General features: G+C 33.0%; 2 protein-coding genes and 2 non-coding genes across 5 annotated transcripts; 3 read left to right on the top strand and 1 right to left on the bottom strand.

Moving 5' to 3' along the window:
- Positions 1-306: 306 nt before the first annotated feature.
- LOC105783080 (F-box protein PP2-B15) lies at positions 307-2,021 on the top strand. 2 transcript variants are annotated; one of them, XM_052626355.1, is made up of 3 exons: positions 307-615; positions 1,182-1,282; positions 1,367-2,021. In XM_052626355.1, exons 1-3 carry the CDS (start codon positions 361-363, stop codon positions 1,857-1,859), a joined length of 849 nt encoding a protein of 282 aa, XP_052482315.1. In that variant the 5' UTR covers positions 307-360; the 3' UTR covers positions 1,860-2,021. The 2 variants fall into 2 exon arrangements, with proteins under 2 accessions (XP_052482315.1, XP_012463723.1); XM_012608269.2 differs by having other exon boundaries at positions 1,164-1,282.
- A 1,609-nt stretch (positions 2,022-3,630) lies between these two features.
- Positions 3,631-3,730, top strand: LOC128036460 (small nucleolar RNA snoR69Y). The gene has a single exon (XR_008193255.1). It is a non-coding gene; the product is annotated as a small nucleolar RNA snoR69Y (small nucleolar RNA).
- Positions 3,731-3,795: 65 nt separating this feature from the next.
- On the top strand, positions 3,796-3,882 carry LOC128036472 (small nucleolar RNA snoR53Y). Its single transcript, XR_008193267.1, has one exon. It is a non-coding gene; the product is annotated as a small nucleolar RNA snoR53Y (small nucleolar RNA).
- A 2,403-nt stretch (positions 3,883-6,285) lies between these two features.
- LOC105781545 (uncharacterized) lies at positions 6,286-14,729 on the bottom strand. The gene is made up of 7 exons (XM_012606078.2): positions 14,694-14,729; positions 11,708-11,779; positions 8,967-9,059; positions 8,549-8,626; positions 7,859-7,935; positions 7,696-7,786; positions 6,286-7,121 (listed from the first exon to the last, which is right to left on the bottom strand). The coding sequence occupies exons 1-7, from the start codon at positions 14,727-14,729 to the stop codon at positions 6,768-6,770; spliced, it is 801 nt and encodes a 266-aa protein (XP_012461532.1). The 3' UTR covers positions 6,286-6,767.

Below are 14,729 nucleotides of genomic sequence, written 5' to 3'. Positions count from 1 at the left end.
TTATTATTTAATAATGTAAAAATTAACTAATACTTTTATTTTATATGTTCAACTTTTTCTCCAATTGTGATGAAATGGTTCCAAGGAGGAGACTTCTTGGCAGCTCTACTTTTGACTTAAAAAACTACTCCACAATTTGATGAATTCGGGGTCATTTCAAATTCCAATATTAGATGGCCGATATCCTACAATATTGTATTACATGATGTGCTCATATGTTGTGGTCATGTCGTCATGTAAAGCAAACTCCAGCAAAGAATATGTTGTCATATTAACGATACATTTCAGTCGTTCACTATATCGCATATATACAAACATCCATCCCCTCAAATCTCATACCTACCTTCTTGCTTTTGAATCATGAATTTAGATCTTTTACCTGATGACTGCTTTGCACATGTTCTTTCCCTCACATCTCCCATTGATGCCTGTCGAATCTCGCTTGTTTCTTCCTCCATTCGGATTTCAGCTAACTCCGACAATGTTTGGGAAAAATTCCTGCCACCAGATTATCAACAAATTCTCACCAGGCTACGCCATCCTTTAATTTTCTCCTCCAAAAAACACTTGTTCTTCAGGTTATGTAACCCACATCTAATTGATGGAGGCCTTAAGGTAAAGCAATTTTAATTTCAGGGTTTTTTTTCTTTTTTCAAAACTAACAAGTTACTGCGACTTTATTCACTAGTTTACTACAGTAGTTACTTTATTAAGAACAAAAAATTTAAAACTATTTACCACCTTCTGAAAAAGTATATGAAGGCTTACTATATGTCTGCCCACACCATTCATTCATGTATCAATGGAGAGCTATCATTGATCCATAGAAAGCAGGTGTCAGCAAATGCAAATATGCAATCTGCTTTTTAATTCATAAATTCTGAGTTTGGAGGAATTAATGTAAAAAACAAAACAAAAACAGTTTGACCAAGGTTGTTTTTCTGTTGACAGGTGGTGGATCAAATATGAGTTCTTCAATGTAAAAATTCATATTTGTTCCACCCGCCTGTGGATGCAAAACATGACCCTGGTAAACTGCCCCCCTTCCAATAGCCAGGTCAAATGAGAGATCCATGATTTCTCAACTTGGATGGCTATTGCTCTATAACACCATGAAAACTTGGCAATCCATGAGAGAGATATAATTTTGCAATATTTGACAGACGTTTTCATTAGAGAAGACAACAGGTAAAAAACAATATATGTTGAGTGCAAGGGAGTTGAACATAGCATGGGCCGACAACCCTCTCTTCTGGTCCTGGAAACCTTTCCCAACATCAAGGTCTCTCACATTTATTCAATTTCTTTTATCTTAAACCTCTCCCTTTCATTGTCCCAACTGTTTAAACTACTTTCTCATTCCCAGGTTTGTCGAAGCAGTAGAACTTCGAACCATATGGTGGTTGGAAATCCAAGGCAAGATCAATTCTGGTATGCTGTCTCCAAAAACAACCTACGAGTGTTATGTTATTGTGAAATTTGTGGATCGTGCATATGGGTTAGATTTTTTGCCATCAAAAGTTACAGTGGAAATTGGAAATTTGAAATCAGAAGGGAATGTTTATCTACGGCAATACGAAAGTAAGAAACAATGTTTAGAAACACTCTGGTATTCGAACCGGATGGAATTAGTTCTAAGATCAATGGCCTTTAGAGGGATAATGGAAGAAAGGGTTGCTTGCAAACGTGAAGATGGATGGATTGAGATTGAATTGGGAAGTTTTTATAATAATGGAGGTGATAATTTAGAAGTAAAGATGTCACTAAAGGAAGTCACAGGAACGCACCTTAAAGGAGGGCTAGTTGTGGAGGGGATTGAGCTTAGGCCAAAGCAACAGACAACCGCCAATCATATGTGACAGCAATAACGTCGAGGAATGCTGTTCATAAGGAGTCTTTCTTTCTTTCTTTCTAACCAACTTGTGCGTTATTCATGCAATATATCATCCATTTTAGTTGATTACTGTTTGTTTCAGTTACAATACTGATTTAACATTAAAAGAAAATTTAATTTCATGGAACATGTTTTTGCTACGATCAACATGCCGCAGGATGTTTTCAGGGGAGAGGTGGGTGATATTCGCACCCCTCGTGCCCATGGAAATCCAGGATTCGGGTTTTCTGCTGTTTCAGGCTTGAAAATGGATGGGGTTTGATTTGCCATATGACTCCTCTGGTTCTGGCCCTTATTTTAACTAATGCTGTTTCAGACCACATTTAATTAGTTTCTTTATGGTAAAATATTAAAAGGAATCTCAAACAGTTTAAAAAATCTCAATGTTTTTCGTTTCAGTCTTTTAGATTTTTTTTTATTTATAAATTTGTCTTCAATTAAAAATCTATATAATCAGTATTTTAAACAAATTACAAATAATTATATTTTGTATATTAAATTTAAGTAGTTTTATACTTTATTTTAATAAAAAAATTTAAAACATTAATATTAATCTTTATTTAAAACTTCATTTATAATAATTACAAAAATGATATTAAAAAATCAATATCTATAAATCAACCAATCAACGTATTAAAAAATTAGTATGAAAATTAAAAATAATATTACAAAATCAGTATTACAAATCCGGGTCGAGCCCGAGAAAAAAATTTGTACCCGAGGTCTAACCCGTTTTAAAAACGGGCCTCATTTTTTTATCCAAACTTATCTTTCGAACCTAATCTTTTGGCCAAACTCTCTCACTTTTCGAACGGACCTTTAGGCCGGATTAGATGTCCCGACCCATGATCAAATCTACCATTTATAAACTCTATCTCCCATAAAACAGAATATAAACCCAGGCTATTGGACCCCTTTATTTACTCAAAAATCATTTTAGCCTTTGGGACTCCAATACTTGGCTACAACTATCATTAAAATAAAAAGATTTAATTTTTTTAGAATTTCGATTTTATTATTTTTTGAACTAAATTTAACCGTTACTTTTTACAAGAAATTAAACTAGTTTTTAATAAAAATTTTAACGATGTTAGTGTGACAATACATGTGTAATATATTAACATAATACTATTTTTCTTATATACACATCAAAAATAATTTAAATTTTTAAAATTTATAAATTTATAAATTTAAGAAAAATGTTAAGTACACTTAACTTATTATTCGAGCGGTCATATTTAAAAATTTAACGTTGGTCAACATTTTCATTAAAAAATACTTTGACTGTTTTTGAAAGATTGATGGTCAAATTTAACTTTTCTTTAAAAAAATCGAGAACCAAAATCAACTAAAAAAATTAAATACCAAGTTAATAAAAAATGTAAAAATTAAAGGTTAAAATTGTCATTACACCTAATATTAAACCCTATACCTTCTCATTTCTTTCCCTTTAAATATCTGGCTATCTTAACCGTTGTCCGCCGCCTTCTCCTGTTCATCTCTTCTATTGATAGAAGAGGTAAAAGGTTAAATTTGTCATAATACCTAAACTTAAACCCTATACCTTCTCATTTCTTCCCCTTTAAATATCTGGCTCTCTCAACCGATAGACGCCGCCTTCTCTTGTTCATCTCTTCTATCTATTTTTCTGGTGTTATGAATTTTCTTCAAAGAGGATAAAAAATTTGTTTTGATTGTTTATTTTGCCTTTTGTTTACCCAATTTGTTTTATCTGTATGTGGTCGATGATGATGAATGTCTAATCCCAGCTCTATGAGACCTTTTTGAAAAGGTCTGGGAATTGAATCATAATCCAACATTTATCTGAGCCCTCTTTTTTAGTTTGAAAATTTCCTCTATTTTTCATTTTTAAAATTTATGTGTGTGTTGGTGTTAAAAATGTTCCCTATGATAACTTTTAAACCATGCTAATGCTGATAATCCAGTGATTAAAATATCTTTTGGATTCATTCTGATCTGAGGGAACTAAAATTTCTCTCTTCTTTTTGGAAGTTTTCTGTTCGGTGGGGTTTTTATTTTATTTGCAAGCTTATTAACTGTTGTCATGGCTTTCTTTATCTATTTTGAAGCAAACCAAGCTTTCTGGAGTCAAATTTTAGTTCTTCCCGTAAGCTTCTGAATTGTGTTTTATATATGGTTTTATTTTCATACATTTGAAGAAAGGCGTGCATGTAGTGTTCGAATAAAGATTGCTTAATTTTCTAGGAGTATAATGCTTAAATGTTTAATATGTTATTTAATAATAAATAATCTTTATAAAATTACACGGAATTTTGGGAAGTTTTGGTTGAGACTTTTATCTTTGCAATTGGAATTTGTGGATCTGTGGGAGTTTTATATGGTTTTTTTTAATAATTTGATTCTTCTTTTCGATTATACATTCTAATTGGTCGGTTGTAACTTGCAATTTTTTGCACTATCTTTTTATACTAGTGAAGCTTAAAAAGAAATAACGCTATCGGAGATAACGAGGAGGTTTTGGGGCGGCAAACTGAGGTGGTGGCTTTGGGCCGCGATTAGGGTTATATTTCAGAAAGATAAGGACAGTGACGCAAGGAAAAAAATGTAAAGAATTGAAGCATTAAAGAAAGCAAATGAAAAATGTGTATGATTTTAATTTATTCGAAAAATGATATCCTTTAAACCAATGTGTCATATGTTATATAGTTAAGAAATTGCTGGGAGAAAGTAGTGGTCATATTCAGCAAAAACGGGTTTATGAAAGTAGTGGCACCCAGTGTTGCAGTAGAGTAAGATACGTAAAGCATGGAGACTAAATAGAGGCATCCCCTCACAACTAGATTTGAGCTCTGTGGGATTGGGGAAAACTTACAAGCAACCCAAAATCCCAACTACACCCACACTTTCATCCCAAAGGCAGGCTCCATTCAGACCAATATAACAAAAATACTCTTAAACAACCCTTTGATTCCTTATTAATCTTACATTTCTCTTTACTTTCAATCAATCAACTGTTTAAGAGCTGGAAGTGGCAAACTAGAAATCGTAATACAATGCTAGTAATTTAGATTATAAAAGAGTATAGTTTGACTCAATTTTTCTATTTAAGTATATAGATTTAGATTATTTCCTACTCATAGTCATGTTATTTAAGTTCAAAAGCTTTAGTCTGTACAAAAATTTTATGCCCGAAAAATAAGCTTAGTCAAAAGAATCAAACCCGTTTAAAATATGAGCCGAGTTTAATCCAATCTATTTTGAAGTTTGTAATTTTTATATTATGTTATTTTTATATATTATTTAATTTATACTACAAAATGAAATCTATATAACATAAACTTTAAAACAAATGTTCAACTAATTATATATAAAATTTTAATAAATAAAAAATATAATTATTAAATATTAAATTATAAATAATATAAATATAAATTTTAATTTTAAAAAATATGAGTTAACCAAAATGGACTTGAGTTAATTATTACAAATATAGATAGGTTAAACATATTTTAAGTCAAGCGAAGCTTAGAGTGTTAATATTTATGCTTAGGCTCGACCTGAACCTAATCCAACTCACAAGTACTTGTATTATTTTTAAATAATATTATTTGTATTTTATTAATTAAATTAAAATTATTATTGATTATTTGTGGAATTTGAAATTGCCTTCGAAAATAAAAATCGCTGTGTGGAGAATCTTGTTGAATTTTATCTCTACGTTTGCTATTTTGTATTTTAAGAGACAGGTAAATAATAGCGCTTGTCTTAGATGTGGTATGGTTGTTGAGATTGTACGACATGCTCTTCGGGATTGTCCTGTATCGATTGAAGTATGGAAGACGTTAAATTTTGATTATGTGTTGTCCAGATTGGATTTAGGTTGTTCTAAATGGGTTACCTAGGTCTTTGAGGGAAGCTCCGTACCCCAATGGCACTTTTGGTTCGCTGTAATGGAATAGAGCTATAATAAGTAATTCAATTGTTTGGTTGAATAGAATGGAATCGAACTGTAATAGTATTCTTATGTTTGGTTGAATGGAATGATGTTGTAATAGCATAAGAAAAAAACTAAAATAACTAGAATACCCTTAGTAAATTTTTTTTAGGTAGATGACTATTGTTATTGTTATTAAAATTTAATAAGATTATTAATAAAAATAATAAATAATTTAATCATATTTTAACATAATTATTATTAAATATAATTTAATAAAATTCTTAATATAATTATTCTTATATAAATTTACGAAAATCATAATATATAATACTATAAAAATAATATATAATCTACTTTATTATTTTTAAACTGCAATATATATTTAATGTGCTAAAATATAATTAGTGAAACAAATAATTTAATTATTCTACAATAAAAAATATTAGAAGTAGTAAATAACTTGAGAATAATATTTCACTTCCAAATATAATATTCATATATTAACAAAAAGTTACATGATTTCATTAGTTTATATGTCATAATCCATATGTAATAAAATTTTACAACATCAAAAAGTTACAACATTATAATGACATTCTATCATGTCATTATACCATTCAAATATTATAAACACAAAAGACATGGTAATGTCTGTTTTAAGAGTTCGACTCCTGATCAGTTGCTTTTATCAGATTTGTCATCCTTGTTCTTGCCTTCGATTCTCCGAACCCGAACATGAAGGTTGAGTGAATCTCGGCATTGCCTTAATTGCATCCACAACTTTCACCATTTGCATCTGACACCCACCCTTCACGAGGACTACATCATTCATATTCAAACAGTTCAAGATTTTAGGAATAAGATTTTCTGTTTCAATAGCATGTACAACCTTCATCTTCTTCATTAAATTCATATTATCAGCTGCTAAATGAAACCTCTGCCCAGCAATGGCAACTACATCAATACAAGCATCAAGACAATGTTTAATACATCCTCATGATACTCTATCTCATGAGTACCTAGTTCAAACATGTCCCCAAGAATAGCAACTCTTTTTCCATCACAATCGATGTTTTTCAACGTGTTGATGCCGGGTTTGGTGCTAATGGGATTGGCATTGAAAGTGTCATTCACTATCTTGATGCCACTTTTAGCTACAACAAACTCGGACCTCATACTAACAGGAATGTATCGAGATAAGGATCTTCCAACTTGAGAAAGAGGACACCCATAGCAGTTGCAACTGCTGCTGCTGCACATGCATTGACAGCCATATGCAGACCCAAAGTCGGAATCACAAACTCCACCCTGGATATGAAGCCAATAAGCTGTTTATGTATCAAAGGCATAAATAGTTTCAAGTGATTTATATCAAATAAGGATGCAATCCTAGAAAAGAAGCCCAAACAACAGAGTACAAACCTAAACATTCTGCATGTTTTGGTCTTTATGAAATAGTTGTTGATAAGGAAAAGTTACAATTTACCCAAAAAAGAAAATTGATATCTGGTTTGAGTCCTAGCTCTTAGATCTCATTTGCCACTAATTTTGTTACTTTGCATTCCATTTATAATTATATTCCAATATAATTTTAATCACCATTGATAGATAGGCACACACTTACATATATTCATATCTTTAACAAATAAAAGAAATAAGAAATGACCTAATTATCAACCCTAAAAATGAAATTTACAGTAACAAAGTCTTGGCCAAAACAGTAACCTTAAAAAAACCCCTAAATCAAATTTACAAAAACCTTGCTAAGGGTGTGCTAAGGTAAACAAGAATAAGAAAACGTAAAGCAGCAATGGTGTGCTAAGGCAAAATTAACTTACCAGTACTTTTCTGGTAAAATTAACTTGGAATTTAATGGTATTACCTTAAAGTCTTGGGCAATTTCACGAACGAGCCTTTGGAAAGGCAGTTTCCTGATGAGGAGTTCAGTACTTTTCTGGTACTTCTGGATTTCACTGCATCCAATGGAAACATCATAAGTTCACTTCGTGTAAACAAGAATAAGAAAACGTGATTTGATGTCTAACCGCAGAGCTACAGTTCCAGGGCGATATCGGTGATGCTTCTTCACACCTCCAGTTGTCGGTGCCGACTTGCGAGCAGCCTGAGAAACACATAATAGAAAAAAAAGAAATTAAAGAAGATTGAGCAGAAAAAGTCTCAATCGAACTTAGGATTGAAAGGGGAAAAGAAAAGTTGAAAAGAGGTGAAAGAACTTTAACTAAAAGGAATCAGGAAAAAAAAGAAAAAGAAAACGTACCCTTTACAATATTTGGGGAGATGAAGATGAAGGGCGAATGGATGCTTGATTTGGGGAGGAAGAAATCTGGAGAGAATTTTGGGAAGAAGAGAGGCAGGCTATTTTGGTCTAAAAACCTAAACGGTGTGGTGTTGAATAGGTATTCAGACCCCCAACCCCTGAATACCTAAACGGTGAGCTGAGGGAATGAGACTGTAATAGCAATTCCGTGGAATCACCTAAACGGTGAACCAAACGGCTGCTTTACTGTAGCGCGCGGAATTAGGGCGGAATGGAATAGCAATTCCATCCAACCAAACGTAGTGCAAATGTGATTGTTTTGCTACGCTCTATGGGCCCTGTGGTTTGACAGAAATAAAAGAGTTTATGAAATGATGGTTCAATCAAGCAGTGAGATAGCAATTTTCATTTCAATATATATACAAGAGTTAGATAGGATTGAGGCAAAGACTCGTACCTTTTTGCGAGTACAAGAGGAATGGAAGCCGCCAATTAGGGTGGGTTCTAAGGTAATTTTCGATGCCGCGTATGACTGTCAGCTATAGAGATTGTAACGAGAGACGCTGTGGGGAAGGTCTTGTTCTCGAAGACAGTACTGCACACGGGGGTTGGGTCGGCTTTTGTAGCAGAAGCCCTCACATGTTTGATGGCAGTACGAGCGGAGGTGGACATGGGTTTGACAGTGGTGACAATAGAAGGAGATTCAATGTCAGATAGATCTAGTTGATAAATCAGAAATCGGAGCATACATCAGAGATATTCAGAGGGATAAAACCAGATATCGGAGTATCATTTTCAGACATGCACATAGATTGGTGAATCAATTAGCTCATTTGTTGGCAATAGAGGCGTTAAAAAGAAGAGATCAGACTCACCTGGTAAGAAATGTTCCCGTTTATGCTCTTTGATGGATGGAGGTGGAGTGGGCTATGGGAACCTAACTGAACAACGTCTTGTGGAGGAAGGATCTATGAGGAGAAGAACAATCTTACGCCCTGTTTAGCTGTGCTTCCAAAAAGTGCTTTTCACACCATTTCAATGTTTTTTTTTTTTTTTAAACTTTTAAAACGTGCTTTTCCTCTGTAGAAATAGCTTTTTCTAAGCCAAAAGTGCTTTTGGCTGACTAATTACTTTTTTATCCTCAATATTTCACGGTATAGGGACAATTTCTTCTTCATTTTTTCTTCTAGAAAATCTCTCTGGTTCTCTTTTATTTCCTTCCATTTTCTTCAAGGTTACGGTGCTCTCTCCCCCTCTTTCTTTCTACTTCTCTTATCCTATCTTCTCATTTTAATTTGTTGAGATTCAGTTTGATAAGCATGAAAGAATATCAGGAGCAGCCATCAGGACGTACCTTTTAGAGAGATCTCGTGTTTGCCAAGTTTTTGACCCGGAACACAACTATCACTGTTTTTATCTTCTTTGTGTTGTGCCGCTGGAGGTGTTTTTGTTGGTTTCTTATGAGATCATCTGACTAATGGTGAATATTAGCCATATTATTTTTCCAGTGAGGTTTAAGTTTCCATTGTTAATAGGAAGTTGAAAAGTACAAATTGGGAAAACCCCAAAGCTATCACCGGGGAGCTTCTTCTCTTCTACACCCATTTTTCTTCTTTTCCATGGCATTGGAGTTACTTTTATTCAACCTTTATATTTTTTTATCTTTTTTCAACTGAGATGGGATATATGGCCATCCACACGACTTTGAACGGTGAACCCACTTGTCTCGCAACTTGTTTTTATTGTCCATTTTGTTTCTTATTTTGACTATTATATATATATGGATAATAGTGTGTACAAGAAGTGTTTTGGTTAGAGTTAAAATAAAGTAAAAAAAAAGTTTCAAGTGCTAGGGATGGTAATTGAGTGATGAGATTGACTGGAGAAGTGCTGTTGCATATCCTCCAATTTAGGTGCAATGCTTACTGAATCTTGTAAAGATGCATGGTGAGAAGAATCTGCTTGTATGTTTGGTATCTGTTGCACCTGCTCTAAGAGGTAGCATGAGTTGGTTCGAGCTTCACTGTATTGGAATTTAAGGTATGAGATGCAGTTTTGAGAGGTGCATAAATTTTGCACAAAATAACCTTAATGATTCAGATGGAATGCTAAAGCTATTAGTGACATAATATTTGTTGAACTTCCAATCTAAAAGGACTGTTCATTTTTTACCAGAGATTGTTCATGAATAGAAGATGATAGACCTGTATCATTTTCATGGCCACTGTGTCTAATTTTTTTTTTATCAAACTATGACTGTGTAAAAAAAGTCTGTGCTGCACGGTTTGAGTTAGGTCAATTTCTGAATAAATCAATTGACATTCTAAATCATTTTTAGTGGACTACACTTTTGTACTTATAGTATGAATTTGTTTTGCGTAATTTCATTAGAATTTTCCTACTTAACTTCTTGTATCATATATTCATATCGATTTGTGGATTGTTTCATGATGGTTTATCCATTTTATGCATTCAAATTTACCTATTTCTCTCGGGAGGCAGTTTTAGTGAGGAAATAGGTGAATGATTTGGTCCTATGGCTTCTCCTAACTGCGAACTTTTCTTTTCTTTTTAAGTATTCTAACTTGGAGCGCAACATGAGTGATGTGTAGATAAAGTAAGAGGACTAGTGAGCAAAAAAAGTAGGAATTGTATATGGTGTTAAAAAGTAAAAACAAATTCAGACAGATATGTTGTTTAATTGGTACTGCACTTAATAACATGTCCTTCCTGCAAGATGATATTTACTGGAGGCCATGATTGGGAGAGGTGTGGTGAGACTACAGTCAAGGCATAAGATGAGATTGAATCTGATTGAAACTTTTGGAACACGTCATAGCCATGTTGAGTTCATTTCTTGAAACTTCTAGTTGCCGAAACCTATATCACTCCATTATTTCCTCTTGGTTTGGGAGATAGAAGTCTGAAAATTGATGTGCTTGCATCCAAAATTGCTTTTGCATGATGTGGGACAAATTATTTATTGCATGCCTCTCTGGATAGTTTATAACTTGTAGCAAAAAAGGTTATGAATTGCGGCTGTGACTCATGTTTTACAGGCAAGTTACCTTTCTTTGCCACGTGATGATGATGATGGTAGTGAATCAAAATGGAATTAACAAGAGATGCTATAGCTTTTAGTTTAATAATTTCACTTTAAATTGTAAATGTTAATGTAAAATTTTTGATGATGTATTTGGTATATAAATATTATCCCTCTTTGAAACTTTAATTCAAATGCATGTAATATTTTAATTTGTTAGGTTTATATTTTTTATGTTATGTTAATATCGATATTGGTTATATACTCAAATCACATTTTAAAATAAAGTAATACAAAGATGTTAAAATCATTAATTAAAAAAACATATTTTAAAATAATAAAATTGTATTAATATTTAATTAAATTTTATAAATAATTAATGTAGAAGCCCAAATTTACCCAGTTACCCAGGCCCGCAACAAATGAACCAAACCATACAAAAATAAAAACAGTCCATTTAGCCCAATTACAAAACCCAAACACTACAACCCAAATCAATTAACAATCAAACCCAATTCAGCCCAAAATAAACCTAGCCCATAACCTAAACTAGTGACAGAAACCCTAACCTACCCTAGCCACCAATTGTTCTGCCACCACCGTTCGTCTTGTCCCATCTGCTGCCACCAACTCCACCATCAATCCCTGCAACAAAGAAGCAAACACGCAAGCAGCAATAGTAGAAAAAGATAGAAGCAAAATCGGCTATAAAGAGGCCGAATATCATCTTTGTAGGGTTCCTCTTCCGATTTTTGTAATAAAAAAAAACAACTTAATAAAAAGAAGAAAAAATTGAAAAGGTTGATTCCAGTTCTTTTTCTGTTCTTGCGCACCCTTTTTTCTTCACTTTTAATTTTTTTTTATTTTTTTGTTGTTGTCTGTTATACCCTTTTTTAAAAAAGAAAAAACTAAACAAAGGAAAAAGGTACCTGTTCGTTTCAAAGGTCGGCGTCGGTGCCCATCTTCACCATCGTCGGAGTCGAACGTGGAGAGGGGCCTCTTCTTTTTTTCTCTTCTCGATCTCGCGGTGGAGAAGGCCAAGCCTTCGAGGAAACCGAAAGGGGAGGGCTTAAAAGCCCATTTCACGCAACTCCGGCCATTGGCCGTGGAGGTGGCGCGGAGGTTCAATCCAAGGCCAAAGCCTTGAGGAGTGAGGAGGAAGAGAGGTTTGAGTTTTTTTTGAGAAAAAGCGAAAATGAAGCTAGAAAAAAATTTGGGTTTAAATAATCATTTCAAAAGCAGCGCCGTTTAAGGAGGGAGACCATGCGACAGACTCGCTCGAGGAGGATCCGCGTTTTCAACTTTTGGGTTATTTACCCTTTTAGTCCTTCTCCATTTTTATTTGTTTGCAATTGTTTTTTTTTATCTTTCAATTTTGTCGCATAACTTTAATCCTGTTTCATTTTAGTCCTACGCAAAGTGATGCGTTTTGGAGTACGGGATATTTACTATTTCAGTCCCTCCGTTTCATTAGCGTAGTGTAATTCGATCCTTTGCCTTATTTGATTCTGATTTATCCCCTGAGATTTTGTTTTATTTGCAATTTAGTCTTGTCATTGTTATTTCTATTATTATTAAATTAGTTTTATTATTATTATTATTATTATTATTATTATTATTATTATTATTTATTATCATTATTAGTTTTATTTGCCTATTTATTTATTCGTTACTATTGGGTTAATATATTGATTAGCTTTGTTTTTGTATTTTTATTATATATATATATATATATATATATATATCTATATATATGCTTTCTACTTGTACATACATTTTATAATCTATTTATATATACATACAAAAGCATTTTTATATTTTATATTTTATATATATATGTCTATATATCTATATGCCTTTTATTATTTTCCTATATATATATATACACATACGTACTTTTATTTATATATATGTACTTATGTTTTCATACTTTATAATTTATATACACATATATATACCTTTTATATTTTTATAGCCTTATTCATTTCTTTATTTATTTCTTTATTTATATTTTCATTATTATTTTGAATGAATATTTTAATTTTATTTCCTTATATGCATTGTTATTTTGTATGTTATTGGTTTATCCTTTTATCTAATTTATTTTCATTGCTATTACTCATATTATTTATGTTACATCATCGTATTCATTTTTGTTTTGTTCGATATTGACATTGTGTTTTATTTCGTGTTAGATTAATTTTATTCGATGCATAAATTATGATTTTTGAATAAGCAAAATCTTGTATTTAGATTCGAGAAGGTCGTACCCTAACTTACTGGGTTTCGATTTTCATAATAAATCTAAATACACGAATCTTTTCAAACTCAAGTTTTAAACAATCTTGGGAATTAAGAAAAGATCGTGTCCTAATTTACTGGGCATGTTCCCTTTTCTAAACCCGAGATAATCAAACATCGTTTAAATAAGTAAATTTTGACATTCATTCGCATATCGGGAATTCGAGACATTGTGTCCTAACTTACTGGATATGATGCTTTCTTTCTCGATTAACGTGGAACGTGCCACTTTTCTCAAATTTTTTAACATTTTAATATAAGAATCGTATTTTTAAATTTCTTTAAAGTTTTCAATTTTTCAACACTAAGATATTAAGTAATCAACTAGGTACCAATTTTGGGCGTATCGAGGGTGCTAATCCTTCCTCGTGCGTAACCGACTCCTGAACCCGTTTTTCTGAATTTCGTGGACCAAAACCGTTGTTTTAATAAAATCAAATCGTTTATTAAAAACAACCACTTTTTAAGGTGACCCGATCACACCTTATCAAAAAGGATTGGTGGTGACTCCCGTTTTCGTTTTCATTTTTCAAAACCTAAGTCGACTCCGTTTTCATCCAAAAAATGGTGTCAACAGCTTGGCGACTCCACTGGGGAAAAAATACGAGAGTCAAGCCATATGTTGATTACTTTTTGTCTTTTGTCAAAGATTGAAAACTTCACACGATCCTTGTGTTGTATTTCATTCGTTTTTATTTCAGTCTTTATAATTTTGTTTATAATTACTGCGTTTAGATGTATATTTTTGCACATTGCATTGCATGACCGTTGGTCACACCCTTTTAAGTGGGACTAAAAAACTACGCCTTCGTGAGGTTTTCACCTCCGCATGGGATAGTGAATCGCTTCCGGGATACATCCGTACCTATGTCTTCGTGAGATTTTTATCTCCGCATGGCCATAGGGAAATGTATTCCCCTGAACCGAACTCAGTCCGTATGAGCCTATAATGGGTGAGGATCGAGGAATCTGCTGGTTCAGGTACCCTTACTTTAGAACCGAATCGCATATAATGAGCCTTAAGAGCCGACCCTAGGTAGAACCACACCGAATGCCTAGAGGTCACTCGAAAGCTTGGTTCAAATCTACGGTCATTTTGTTGTATGTTTGTCCATTTTTGTTACGATTATCCTTACTTCAGTTTGTATTTGCTCTATTGGTTTGAATTTTGATATATTTCTGCATGTTGCGTTACATGATCGCTCGATTATTCCCTTTTAGGTGGGAGTGAGAAACTAGTCCTTCGTGAGGTTTTCACCTCCGTGCAGGATAGAAGATCGCTTCCGGAATACAT

The sequence above is a fragment of the Gossypium raimondii genome, chromosome 13 (genome assembly GCF_025698545.1).
Source record: "Gossypium raimondii isolate GPD5lz chromosome 13, ASM2569854v1, whole genome shotgun sequence".
NCBI lineage: Eukaryota > Viridiplantae > Streptophyta > Magnoliopsida > Malvales > Malvaceae > Gossypium > Gossypium raimondii.
This window is presented reverse-complemented; position numbering and strand designations above follow the sequence as displayed.